Below are 14,588 nucleotides of genomic sequence, written 5' to 3' on the forward strand. Positions count from 1 at the left end.
GGGGGAGATTTGCAAACGGTGCAGGATTTTAAACTGCAATAGTCTAGCATGGTTACACACTGATATTTTCTTTGAATGGTCCCATATCACATCCCATTTATCCTCGTCAATGTTTACACCAAGTTCATTTTGCCATGTCTGCGCGACATCCTGCATATTTAACACCTCAGTCTGGCTTAAGACATAGAAACGAGTTATAGATTTTTTAGTTGGCCCTAAAAGAAGTAACTGCTCCACTGCTGATATCTTAGCATTGATATTGCAGGTAGTTTTTCTAATTATGAAATCACGAACCTGGAGGTATCAAAAAAAATTGCGTCTGGGGAGATTGTATTTTTCTTGGAGTTGTTCGAACGACAATAGGGATGCACCCTCAAATAGATCACATATTTTCTTTATCCCCTGGGATGTCCAAGTGCTATACCCACCCTCTATCATACCTGGCGAAAAACCAGGATTACCTTGAATTGGAATCAGTAGAGAGGTTAAATTAGATCTGCCCTCCAGTTTTTGTGTTAAAAACCATGCCTTTAAGGTATTAGAAATTATGGGGTTGTTGTTACAGAGTTTCCTAGCTGATTTCAAATCCTTGCAGGACAAAAGGCCCAGCAAGGAACCAGAGGTTTGTGACATTTCCAGGTCCAGCCAAACAGAAGTAGGATCCTCCTTAACCCATTCTGCTATAAATCTTAATTGAGATGAACCTCCCGTCGAGCTAGGCAGCTGTAGTTTTGACATTTTTAGCCTAGGCTTTCTTTTGTTCCAGATAAAATCACTTAACCAACCATTTAGTAACTTCTGCACCTTGTTTGATATAAGCAGAGGGATCATCTGTAGGGGATACAGTAATCTTGGCAGGATATTCATTTTAATGATAGAGACTCTGCCAAGTAATGATAGGGGAAGTGTAGATCTTTCTTTATAGTATCTAGAAGAGGGTTAAAATTGGTCTTAAACAGGTCATGAAACATAGGGGTGATTTGAATACCCAGGTACGTAAATCCTGCCATGGACCAGCGAAATGGAAAAGAGACTATGGAATTAGTTCTATCTCTGAGGCTTCCCATTGGCATTGCTAGGGATTTGGAGAAATTGATTTTGTAGCCAGAAAAGGACCCGAACAAACTAATAATATCAACAAGGCGCAGAATGGAAGTCACAGGCTCCGATATATATAACAAAACATTGTCCGCATAAAGGGAAATTTTATGTTGGGCTCCTCCTACATTTATACCCCTTATCGCTGGATCCTGCCTAATGGCCTCGGATAGAGGTTCAACTGCAAGGGCAAAAAGAGCGGGGCTAAGGGGGCAGCCTTGACGTGTTGAACAATGGAGTGGGAAGTTGTCTGATCTATAACCATTGGTGATGACTGATGCTAGGGGCTTATTATATAAAAGTTTGACCCATTTGATAAAATTTTCCCCCAGATTAAATTTATGCAGAATGCGGAACATATAAGGCCACTCGACACGGTCGAAGGCCTTCTCTGCATCCAATGAGATGACCATACAATCAATTTCTTGTGTTTGGCAGAGATGAATAATACTCAGGAGCCTTCTGACATTGTGACTAGAGTTCCTGCCCCGGATAAAGCCTGTCTGGTCTTCTCTAATGATAAAAGGCAAAACCCTTTCCAATCGTAGTGCTAATATCTTAGATAATAGTTCAATGTCTTGGTTTAGAAGACCGATAGGCCTGTATCCCGAACAGTCCTCGGGGCATTTGCCCTTTTTAAGAATTACGGTGATATCGGCTTCCCGTAGTGAGTGAGGAAGGCTACCAGCTATAAAGGAGTGTTCCAGCATCTCCAGGAAAGGGTCTATAAGTAGGTAATGAAACTCTTTATAAAAATCACAACTCAGGCCGTCAGGACCTGGTGATTTACCTGACTGTAGGCTTTTAAGTGCTAAGAGGGCCTCCTCCCTGGAGATGGGAGCATTTAACTCGCATTTTTTAGCCTCAGAGATAGTATGGAGGGTTAAGCCCTCCAAAAAATATTCCATCCTCTCTGAGGTTCCCAGTGACTGGTCAGCTTCGTATAACTGAACATAAAAGTGCCAGAAAGTGTTATTAATATTTTTGTTATCAAAGTGTCGGATGCCGTTTGCATCTAAAATTGAAGGTAATCACTTGGGGATTTGTCTTAACTTTAGTTAGGCGAGACAAATACTTACTAGGTTTATCACCGTATTCATATAACCCTTGCTTTGAAAAGAGAATAGCACTCCTGGCTTGTTGGGTTAGCAAGGCATCAAGGGCTGCCTGTGTGGCACACTTCCTCTATAATAATAGGGGATCTGATGATGAGCCCAGTGCTCTCTTAACCTCTTAGCACAAAGCCCCTAGTGGTCGGCACGAGATTACTAAACTCAGACATTCGGTGCTACTGCATCCAAAGTATGAGTTAAAAACAGAAACGCGTTGTTTTAGTTTCATTAGTAGACGACACACGACAACTATGCCGAATACGGAGTTTCGCAGTGCCACCATATTCGCTCTGGTCATTCATTTAACACGGACCCCCTCCCTGCAGTCTCATCTAGGAAAATCACCCCCCACCCTTGACATAATGGACAATATTGTCTATCTTGGCATTCGTAAAAATATTCTTTCACCACCAAAAAATCGTACTCTGTCATAGCAACACGATCAACCCAACAATAGCCCTAAGATATGCCTATACAGCAGTGAAAACGCTGCTCACTGAATAACGAAATAAACGAGAAAAGATTTTTTTAAATGATACCATGTCATTCTACAGTCAATATCTGGGACTAAATATTGAATAAATATACAACCTTACCGTTGGTTTTACGCACAGAGATGTCCCTTTTGAGACTGAGTGGTCATATATTGTCTTGGACAATCCGTTTGGGAAATATACGCGCATGTGTGATGTCTGGGTACCTTCCAAAATAGCTGTGTGTAATACCACACATGTTGTTTACGGCGTCGTCGCCCTTTTTAGTACAGTCTGGCTTGATTGACAATTCATTTATTCAGTAGGGGAGAGTATAAGCTTTCTAACGATGTATAACATGTCTAATTTTGCTTTTGGAATAGTGTTTTATAGGTCAGCGTACCGGACAATTTTCTTATCATCGCATTCAATTACGCATTCACGTGGTAGCAGTAAAACAAAGACGCTGCTAAGGAAACCTTGTCAACGATTTTTCGAAATTTATTGGAAAATCCTATTATTATCGAGGACTTCTGAGCATAGCTAAGCCATATGTTTGCTGATAGACCTCATTGTCATCTAGGTGTGACTCCTGTAATAAGGCCACATCCACTCTCTCCCTCTTCAATAGAGCATAGGCCTTTCTCCGCTTTACATTCCCTCGCAAACCTCTTATATTCCATGAACAAAGTTATTTAGTCGGCATCATCCTATCAGTAGATATGATGAACTGAACTGGTCCCCCATAAAGGTAAACAAAGATATGATTTGATGCACCTTGTTTTGTATTGCTTTTTTTGTTTAGCTAATATAACCAGCTGTATTGATATAATGAAATATTTCACCTGGCAGGCCAGTACCGAGCATGAAATACAAACAAAAACACAAAACCATAACAGTAAAAAGAAATAAGTAAGGGGTGGGGTCCTTCCCCAGGTTACGGGGATTGCTATTCTGTGAGGCACCTGTAAGGGTGACCAAAGATTGGTCACCAGTATAATTGTTTAAACCCTACAATAAAAAGGACCGATAGCCACCAATATAAATTACCCACTGTCCAGATTATTCTCTCTTGTGCTCCGCGTATTTATCAGCTCTGGCTTGCTGCGCTGGCCACAAAAGACAGAACTTCATTCAAGGAGAGAAAAGTTTTCTTCATGCCGTTGAGTGACACCTGTAGCTTTGCAGGAAAAAGCATGGAATATGCTGCCCCGATTTCTCTAAGGCGTTGTTTAGCTTCATTAAACTCCTTCTGTTTCCGAAGCACTGCAGCAGATAGGTTGTGATAAAAGGACATTTTCCTTCCCTCTAGGGTGATGTCGCCATTCCCTGCTTTTCACCTTACTGCTGCCATTACCTTCTGCTTATCGGGAAATGCGTGGAATCGAATGATAACCGGACGCGGCTGCTGGTCAGAGCCGGGCTTGGGCGCTAGAGAGCGGTGTGCCCTTTCTAGCTTGACACGGCCTCCCTTGGTGTCCATGTTGAGAAACTTCGGAAGCCAATGCTCAAAAAAGTCCAAAGCATTCCTCCCCTCCATGTTCTCTGGCATGTTAAAAATGCGAATGTTCTTTCGTCATCCTCTGTTCTCAAGCTCGTCTACGTGATCTGCGAGAGATTCAATTTTCCTCTCCAGGGCTAGTATTTTATTAGCTTGAGGTTCATTAGCAGTTCCCAGCTGTAGCGTTCTGGCCTCTACCTCATCCAGTCGCTAGCCCTCTTCAGTTCGTTGGTGAGAGAAAGGACTGTTTTAGCCAGAGGGTCGAGTTTGTCGTTAATGGCCGTCATTAGTTTACTGGTCATCAGTTCAAGTGCTTCAGCGATACCAGGTTCCAGTTCCATCTCGCTATCATCTTCTTCATGCTCGCCGCCATGTTGGGTTAAAGATGTAGGGGTGCTGTCGGTGACTTGTTGTCGCGGTTTGTTCTGTTTTTTGCCCTTGGACAACTGCATTGTTTGGTGTTGTTTTGTCAAGAGACATACTACTGCGCTAACATTAGAAAAAAGAGCCGTATCTCAAGTGAGAATGTTAAATATTTGTTGGGTGTTTACGGTGCTCCCGTGGAATCGACCATCTCCTAAGCTGTCATCACGTGACCCCTCACCACTGTAATATTTAATAAATGTAATATCAACATAAAGAAAAAATAAAAAACAATTCGCAAAAAATAGTTTGCATTTCTGTTAAACAAGCAATAATCATTACAGTTTCCGATATGTATTAGGTCATATCTACATAATTGAGGAGTCTAATGTATCTTACTGCTGGAAATGTTATAATCAGCTTGAACATGTATTTAATTGTCTAGTATGTTTCTACATAAAATATAATATGCATACCGCTCGTGGTCAAGAAGATAACTGTTTTGAATATATTTTTAAAGATGAAAATGGCTCCGGGAAACAACAACAGAAGGAAGGGCACAGATAAAAGTTTTAGGAGTACTGAAATTCTTTGTTAAGCACAGTGGTTTCATAATTTGTGCCAGTACTATATATGTTAATTCACTTCGCAGCCAAAAGTATGTGGACACCTGCCATCCACAATTATGGGCATTAATATGGAATTGGTCCACCCTTTGCTGCGATAACAACCTCCACTCTTCTGGGAAGGCTTTATACTAGATGTTGGAGCATTACTGCAGGGATCTGCTTCCATTCAGCCAGAAGAGCATTAGTGAGGTTGGGCACTGATTGGGCCATTAGGCCTGGCCCACAGTTAGCTTTCCAATTGACCCCAAAGGTGTTGGATGGGGTTGAGGTCAGGGCTCTGTGCAGGCCAATCAAGTTCTTCCACACTGACAAAACCAGTTATATATGGACCTTGCTGTGTGCCCAGGGCATTGTCATGCTGAAACAGGAAAGGGTCATCCACAAACGTCTAGAATGTCATTATATGCTGTAGAAAGATTTGCCTTCACTGGAACTAAGGGGCCTAGACCAAACCCTGAAAAACAGCCCCTGACTAATGGGTGTCCAGATACTTTTGGTCATATAGTGTATATGTTTCAATGACATAAATCAGCCAAAGGAAAAATCCCTGGAGGCCTACATGTGATCAGTGTTACTCCATGTTCCCTACAAATTCTCTCATTTTGAGCTCTCTCACCTTGTTCTTTTTTTATGTTGTTCTTCCATCTTTCATCCAAGGGTTGTGGCTTTTCTTCCTTCTTTAAACATTTCTTTTCACCCCTCCTCTCGTCATCCTCTTCCAACACTGGGACAAAATGAATATTAGGACATGTTGTTTAACCAGTTAGGCTATTTGTTTTAATTTTTTATTATTTATTTCATATTGACCTCCAAATGTATTGACCTCCACACGGACATTACAGCCTCACCTTTTTTAATGCATTTTTTCTTCATTTTTTCACCTTCTGGTAGGCTGTCACTTTCAAATTCTGTTTTCATGGCAATTATGGGCTCTGGAATTGTTGTTTCCTCTCTTACTGTCTTAGGTGTGATGTTGAGTTCACCAAGATCTATCGTGTCCAGGGGGACATCAGGAAACGGTTCAAGCGGAGGGCCTATCAAAGCACAAGAGTTGTTAGAAATCAAAACCAATCAAAAAAAAAAAAGCATGTAGATAACATGTAAAAACAATATTAAATAACCAGGTTCCAGGTAAACGTTTGTAAAGTGGAGTGTGATGGCCCCAGCCACACATGGTAATACTATTCCAATTCACACTCTCACCTCATTAGTTTACTACCTACACAGGTTAATTTCATTTGCAGTCAACCACACCCTAACAATTAACATCACACAGTTTGTTTGATTTGGAATCTGTTTATTTAACCTTACATTGTTTTATATGAAGTGCACACATTTTAACACTGTAGGGTTACACAGGCAATTTTCTGTTATATTAATCATTTTTCTTTGTCTTTGATTTACCGGGGTTGTTGGGGGAGGTCCCTTCCTTGTGAAGCAAAAGGTGTGGCTGAAGGCTGAGGACTCTTAAATACCGGAGCCAGCTCATTAGGCCAAACCATGTGCTGCCATGTCATGGGGGGATTTGGGTTTAGTTAGTTTTGCTTTGTATTTAGTTGTAGTTGGTGTCCATCTTGTGTGTTATTTGGTTTGGCCAAACCGCTATATATGTTCCCTCATGCGTCATTGTGTTAGGTCAATCCGGGCAAGAATAGATTATGGTAGTGTGGTATATGGCTCAGCAGCCAAGACTGTGTTGTCAGACCTGGATGTTGTGCAGGCTCATGCTCTGAGGATTTGCTTAGGGTCAGTAAAAACGGCGCCATTGTGTGCTCTGCAAGTTGAGGCAGGAGAAATGCCGCTGTGTATTCGTAGGAAACATTTGATGGCCAATTACTGGATAAATCTAAGGGGACACACAGAAAGTCATCCAACTAAGAGGGTATTGGAGGCTAGTTGGGAGAGGGAAAAAGCACAAAAAACAAGCTTTGGATGGGTAGGCAAGGACGTTGCAGAACAAATGCAAGTTCATGAAACTAAATTTTGTCCAACTGTGTTGTGGCCTGTGAAACCAGTCTGGATGTTGCAAAATGCTTGTGTGGACATGGAACTATTGAATATTAAGCACAGAAATAAAACAGCAGATTTAGTTCAGGAATATTACATGCATAGGGACAGGAATTACAATGATTATTTACAGATTTTAACAGATGGGTCAAAGGATCCAAGAGGTGACAGGGGCTGCAGTGGTGATTCCCAGTCAACAGACTGGAATCAGTAAGAGAACGTCAGATTATTTGAGCGTATATGCTGTTGAGCTAATTGCAGTTCTGTTAGCATTAGAGTGAGTGGAAGGAGTGACGGCCAATAATATACTCATCTGCAGTGACTCTGTATCAGCATTGTCAAGCATTAAAACAGGATCAGGAAATAATCACCAAGACATATTATATGAACTGTTGTTTAATAATTCAAGGATAACTAATCAAGGGAAAAACATAAAGTTCATGTGGGTACCAGCACACTCAGGAATCCAGGGAAATGAGAAAGCAGATAAGTTGGCGAAGGCGGCGGTCAGGAGAGAGTATGTGGACCTTAATGTTAAACTTTCTAAATCAGAGGGGAAAAGCATAGTTTGGAGGGGAGTAATCAAACAATGGCAACAACATTGGCATAGTGCAACAAAAGGAAGACATTTATATAAAATACAAAATAAAGTAGGAATGGCAAGAAACAGTGGAACCGAGAGAAGAGAGCAAGTAATGAGTAGATTAAGAACTGGTCACAGCAACTTGAATAGCACACTATTTATTATAGGAAAACATCCAACTGGCTATTGCGATCAGTGCCAGGAGTTAGAAACAGTGGAGCATGTCCTGATTGAATGCAGGAAGTATGAGCAAGAAAGAAGAGTAATGTTTACAGGATTACAGAGACTAGGAGTGGAGGCAAGGTTTACAGATCTGTTTGAGAGTGGGGACACGGTGGAGGGAAAGAAGGAGATATTTCGTTTTTTGAGGGCAAGTGGAATAAGTAAAAGGATATAAGAGAACCAGACAGCAATACATGATTAGATCCAGAAGGAGGCAGTAATGCAACTACAAAGGATGCCAACTGCCATAAAACACTGAAGAAGAAGAAGAGGAAGATTGTGTTAGTTTGTTCAGTTAACATCTTTTTTAGTTATTGCTATTTTGAGTATGATTATATTTTGTTGACCTCTTTTATAGGCCTAGTTATTAAATTCTTGGTTTATAATGTTTTTGTATTTTTTTGGGTAAATAAAAAACCCAGTTTTTCATCTATAACTCTTGTTTCCTCATTGCCTCACTGCTTGGTCCCTAACATGGAGCAACAAAGTTAAATCAAGGTTGTGTAAAATCCTCTGCTGCGCATGCACTGCATGCTGTATCCCTCCACTAACTTACTGTCTCACTGCGCATGCACCAAATTTGTCCATTTCTAGCCTGTTTTGAGGGCAAACACTCCTCCTCGCAAGTTTGGCCCGCACAATTTGTTTTGTTATGGTGTGCATCGGTGAAATCATAAGTGTTCTGTGAAAAGTTGTGCTATTATATTGCCATTAATAGTAGTTTATAATTTTGTGTTTATCTAGTTGTTGTTGCAACTAGATAAACATTTCTTTGTGCTGGTATAAAGCAGCCACGTTTCGGATGTGTGATGCTGTTCCCTTCCGGCTGTGTCTCGTAGTATAAGCATTGATATTTGCATTCTGCAATATTATACTTATGTTCCGTGGTGGGTCACATTATGTGTGTGTATATATATATATATATATATATATATATATATATATATATGCAGTATAATATAGTATTGGCCCTTCGAGCCGGATGTACCCACGCTGCGCCAAGGCAACCTCCATTAACTTCCATGACGGACAGCCACCACAGAGTCCCCACCCTAGTTTGCTCTGGCAGCTCCCGGGATATTTTGAAGATTTTGTCCTTGGCTACCTAGTTAAACAGCCTGTTCTAACTACACTAACAGAAGAGTGCAGCATTCAAGAAACAGAATTACTGCCAGATGAGGGTGCTCACAAAGAATATTCTACCCCTGTCCAAGTACTGTACAGGAACCTCGAGTATGAGCAACGGCAACGGATGCCTCAGAGATGTGAACAGACAGATGAAGGAGCTGCAGATAACCATAGAGAGTGCCATATAGGTGCCCTACCCACACAGTCATGCAGGTTCCCCATACTTTAACAGCCTCCTCTATATCCTCCACAATACTCAAGCCTCCCTAAGTTACAGCCATATTCCCTGATCCTAAGCCGAGCACCCTCCCCAATGCACAGCCCAATGGGAAGAACCACCATAGCATCACAAGAGCAGCTTAACAGGACAGCTCAGCACGTTCCACGAGAGCCAGTGTCAGAGTGGGTTTCAGATCCAGCTCAGCCTACCTTGCCAGAGCAAGCTCTCACGTCTGGGCCTGGATTCAGCTCCGCCTGCCCAGTGCTCACAAACTCCCACGCCTAAGCCTCAGCCTATTCCAGAATTGTCTCCGCTTGCCCAGCACGCACAAACTCCCGTGCATGAGCCGCAGCCTATTCCAGACTCGGTTCCACCTGCCCAACGTGCACCAGCTTCTGCCTAGGAGCCATAGCCCGGTCAGTTTCTAGCTCCACCTACCCAACACTCACCTGTGTATGTGCCACAGCATGGTTCAGACCTAGCTCCATGTGCCCAGCACGTTCCAGCTCCACCAGAGCTGCAAAGAGTTCCTGTCACCCTGCCTCCACCACTGCTACACTAACCTCCTCCACGGCAGGCCGCATCATATCCAGTGCCTCCCTATGGTCAGTACGCTATGCCTCAGCTGTTGCCCTATCAGCCTCATGTGCAGTATCCTCAGTATGGACAGCCTTCCCCTGTCTAGCACCCTTCCCCTGTCGTGCCTATGTACCTTCTGGGATTTGGTCCTGTGCACAACTGGCCTCCAGTAGACGCAATGGTGCCCAACCTTATGGAAATGGCCATTGCCTCATCCTTTGGCATACCTAAACCTAAACACCTCATTTTAGCACTGGAAAGGAAAGTGACTTTATTATGCTGAAGAATGGAATTGACAGCCTACTAGACCCCCACAGGCACCTCACAGAGGACTACAAGTACCATGTACTCTTAGACCACCTAAAGCTGAGAAGAATGACAATAAACGCTGCTTGAACTTCAACAATCTTTTCATTTTAATTATGTTATGTTAATTATGTGACTGCAGTTAAAAAGATAAGTTACATACAAGCAAACACATTTTTCTTATTTATGAGAGTTCAATTTTAAATTTCAGTTCAATTTTTGTAAAAAGTGATAGCCCTACTCTACACCTACTCTACACCTCCCTCACAAGATTCAGATGTCAGATTTCTCTTGGGGGGAACTTCTTCTGATGAGCATGTGCTCTTCTTCCATTGCAGTGGTAGACCACAGAAATTGACAGTATGCTGGCTGCAAACCACACAGCTCTTAAAGGAAATGAAAAGAGGAAATTTTATTGGCTATCCAGCTGCAACACATCCACTGATAGTACATTCAGCTTAATCCAGTCCATTTTCCACCAGCGTCATGCACTCCTCGCTTCTGGTGATGAAAATACCAAAATTCAGTCACCATACCCAGTGCATCCATGCGATGCACCACTGACTCCACCCATCAGCAGTGCACCATGGATTCCAGAAAATAGAGCTATTTATGTAAAAAGTGTTACACAAAAAAAATTTAACTGAATACCTTGGTCACACAGTATGCACAAATGCTTGTACAGTAGCATTTCCCCTACATCGTCCCATCTGTGACACAATGTCACAAAAGCTGCACGGCCACCACAAAATAAAACGTCAGTCAATAATGGGATTCTTTTAGGAATAGCGTGTTTGGAGACACATAGTCGTCAGGAATGAACAACCACAGAAATCCTGTCTCTATCACATACCCTACCAACCTCTATATTGTTGTTATTTATCGTCCTCCGGGGCCCCTAGGAAGTTTCCCGGAGGAGCTAGACGCCCTGCTTCAGGCCTGGCCACTTGACAGAGACTGCACTCCTCTCTGTCAGTGAGTCACTTCATGCCGCACAAGCAGCCTCCCTCTCCTCTGTCCTGATTCTGCTAGATCTCTCAGCTGCTTTCGACACTGTGGAGCACTCCATCCTCCTGTCCTCCCTGGCAGCAACAGGGATCTGCGGCACAGCCCTTGACTGGATTGAGTCCTATCTCTCCGATCGCTCCTACCAGGTTGCCTGGTTGGTAGAGTATCGCCGCCCCACCCCCTTGCCACGGGAGTTCCCCAGGGCTCAGTCCTCGGTCCCCTTCTCTTCTCCTTATACACTAGATCCCTTGGCCCTGTAATCTCTGCCCATGGCTTGTCCTATCACTGCTATGCTGACGACACACAACTCTTCCTCTCCTTCTCCCCATTGGACACACAAGTTCCTGCCCGCATCTCCGCCTGCCTGAGGGACATTCAGAGCTGGATGGACAATCACCACCTGAAGCTCAACCCGGGTAAGACGGAGCTAATCTTCATTCCTGCTCTAACCTCTTCCCTCTTTGATTTTTCCATTTCCCTAGGGGACACATTAGTGATGTCATCACCCTGTGCCAAGAATCTCGGAGTGGTGATGGACAACAGGCTGTCCCTCTCCAAGAACATCGCAGCGGTAAGCTGGGCGTGCAGATTCTTCCTGTACAACATCCGGAGAATCCGCCCCTTTCTCACCACCTACTCAACCCACCTCCTGGTCCAAGCAATGGTACTATCCCGCCTGGACTACTGTAACTCTCTTCTGGCTGGCCTACCGGCATCTGCCATCAGACCCCTGAAACTCTTTCAGAATGCTGCAGCTCGTCTGGTCTTCAACCTTCCCAGACACTCTCACGTCACCCCCCTGCTCACTACCCTCCACTGGCTGCCCATTATGGCTCGCATCAAATTCAAAACATTGGTCCTAGCATACCAGACAGTCAAGGGATCAGCTCCAGCATACCTCCACATGATCTTCAAACCCTACATGCCAGCCAGACCCCTCCGTTTCACTACCTCAGGACGCCTGGTACCTCCCCCCTCTTCGCACTTGCGCTTCCCGATCACGTCTCCTGTCTGTTTTGGCTCCATGATGGTGGAATGACCTTCCCGTGGAAGTCAGATCAGCTGAGACCCTGACCACCTTCAAACGACGACTGAAGACTCACCTCTTCAGGCTGCACCTCTCCCCATCCCTCCCTACCTCCCTGTAGTCTCTAATTGACTTTGTAATCTTAGGGTTGTAGCTAGGTAAGCTGTTTATCTTAGTTGACTTAGTTATTGCACTATGTGCCTACTCAACTATTGCTTATTTTATTTGAATAGACTGCTTTGTTGCTGTGTTTGTTGTGTTAATCAGATTAACCTACAGGGTCCAAGTTAAACGACGCGGTCGTTCCCTGCACTTGGAACTGTACTTCCCTCTAGGGTTTTCAACACACTTGTTCCTGGTTTTGGTTATACACTTGTTGTACGTCGCTCTGGATAAGAGCGTCTGCCAAATGCCTGTAATGTAATGTGATGTAAAATCCTTTAAGTAGGTAAAAGGGAAATTTTCAGTGGTCGCATTATTGCAGGATTCCGTGCTTTTTACGCAGAAAAAGAGTCAAAATGCAGGGGAGAAAATAGACTGCATTCTATAAGTGCAGAAATTCCATGACCTTTATTTAAGACTACAATAGGTGATGACCCAGACTTGAGCCACAACAAAAAAATTTACTCATGTTTCTTTGTATTTTGTATTTTATTCTGTACAGTTTACTGAGAACATGGTCATTGTCTTCATATTGGTATTAGTTTAAATGTACAGTAAACTCAATATATGATTTGTCAAGATATGAAACTTTCTAACAGTAATTATAATAACCATTTTATTTCATACCTGGTTGAAAGTTAAGGCTCTCCTTCCCCAAAAGGTCACCATGATAAATTTCATGAGACAATTCATATGCACTTTAAAGTAAGTATTTTCATAAAAATGAATGAATGATGAACCACTTGACCCTGCGTTCTGTGGCTTATAGATGCTTTTCTGTAATGTACTTGCCTATACAAATTATGAAGTTAAATGAAAAAAAATGTAGTAGCGACCAGAGGAGAAATTATTTCTCACTAACAACAACATTGAGTGTATAGTCCAAACAATATACTATAAACAATATTAAGCAGTAGTAAAGCAAGGACCCTTGACTGGCAAACCCATGCTCCCCTGGGACAACAGGGCCAATTGTGTAAGGTTAACAAGTAAGGAAAATGGTCAAGTGAGTCAGCATGAATGCTTATCCCCAAGCATTGCATTTTGAATTCTGTTTTTCTCTATCAGTGATAAATCAGTTAGTGTGTACTAACCATTTAGAAAGCTTCTCCTCTGTGACTGGCTGAGAAGAGGTGTAGTGTCCTCTGCTCTTGCTTTCTGCCTCCTGTTCTTGGTCCAGGCATCGTGGTTTGCTATCACCATCTGGGAGTCAGCTCTCCTCCTCTGTTGCTTCTTGATCAGTAGAGATTGCTAAGAGATGGTTTAAATTAGACAAAATATAAACACATTTTGTTGCATACAAAATGTTTCTCCACAATTTGTCTTCAGTTACCCAACAATTAACTAACAATATGCAGCTTATATTGTGTCCATAATTATGTTTATCGGGTGGTCAAGTGCTTGGATGATTACGGCATAGAACATTTAGCCAAAAGATGGTTTGGGTCCAGAGAGATTCATAAGGTGGAAAAACTAAGCCAGCTGTTGCTTGTAGGGCAAGGGGCATGTAAATTAACAAGCATGAAACTGTCCAGACCTACGGCGCCAACATGGCTCCTATTCATGCGTGCAGGATATCATCCGTACGTGCTAACTAGGTTAACTAAAGTAGGCGAAATGCTAACATGTTAGGGTTAGCTAAAGTAACGTTAGGCGATAAAGCTGTGCTTAAAAATCTTGTGCCGTTCGAAGTGGTGATTTTGGGAGATGCAGACAGATAAAGGCGTCGCTACAAGCAGCTGTTAATATTTTGCAAGTGAAAGCGGGATAATGGCAGTTGAGGTGCTGATTTTAGGAAATGCTAAGAAAGGCATCGCTAGAAGCATCACCTGCGCATGCGTCCTACTAAACGAAGCACCACCTGCGCATGTGTCCTACAAAACGTCCCGCTCAGGTCGTCCATGAGTGATTGAGTGAGTGAGATAGTGACCACAATTTGCCATGCATAGCCCATGGTGGAAATCCTGCGCGCCGTGGGAAAAACAGGGGCAGCTGTTATTTGTTTATGAAAAGTAAAAAGTCCACTGCACAAAGTTTGATAGAAAAACAATCATTATCTGTTAGTGTGCTTCCTTCATGGATCACTGTTGTTGTGTGTGAAGATCCAGTCAGGGCCGGACGGTCTGTTAGGCAACACTAGGTGACGGCACAGGGTGGCAAAAGATGTGGG

The 14,588-nt window shown here is 42.9% G+C and overlaps 1 protein-coding gene across 1 annotated transcript in view; it reads right to left on the minus strand.

The window, feature by feature from the left end:
- si:dkey-220f10.4 (tubby protein homolog) overlaps positions 1–13,642 on the minus strand; it is a 48,986-nt gene extending 35,344 nt beyond the window's left edge. The window contains exons 1-3 of the mRNA XM_035402849.1: positions 13,513–13,642; positions 6,025–6,210; positions 5,793–5,900 (exon numbers count right to left, since the gene is read on the minus strand). Of these exons, the coding sequence (XP_035258740.1) occupies positions 5,793–5,900; positions 6,025–6,210; positions 13,513–13,621 (403 nt within the window). The 5' untranslated portion in view covers positions 13,622–13,642. The remainder of the gene's footprint in view (positions 1–5,792; positions 5,901–6,024; positions 6,211–13,512) is intronic.
- Between the last annotated feature and the right edge of the window lie 946 nt (positions 13,643–14,588).

Source organism: Anguilla anguilla, chromosome 2 (genome assembly GCF_013347855.1).
Source record: "Anguilla anguilla isolate fAngAng1 chromosome 2, fAngAng1.pri, whole genome shotgun sequence".
Lineage (NCBI taxonomy): Eukaryota > Metazoa > Chordata > Actinopteri > Anguilliformes > Anguillidae > Anguilla > Anguilla anguilla.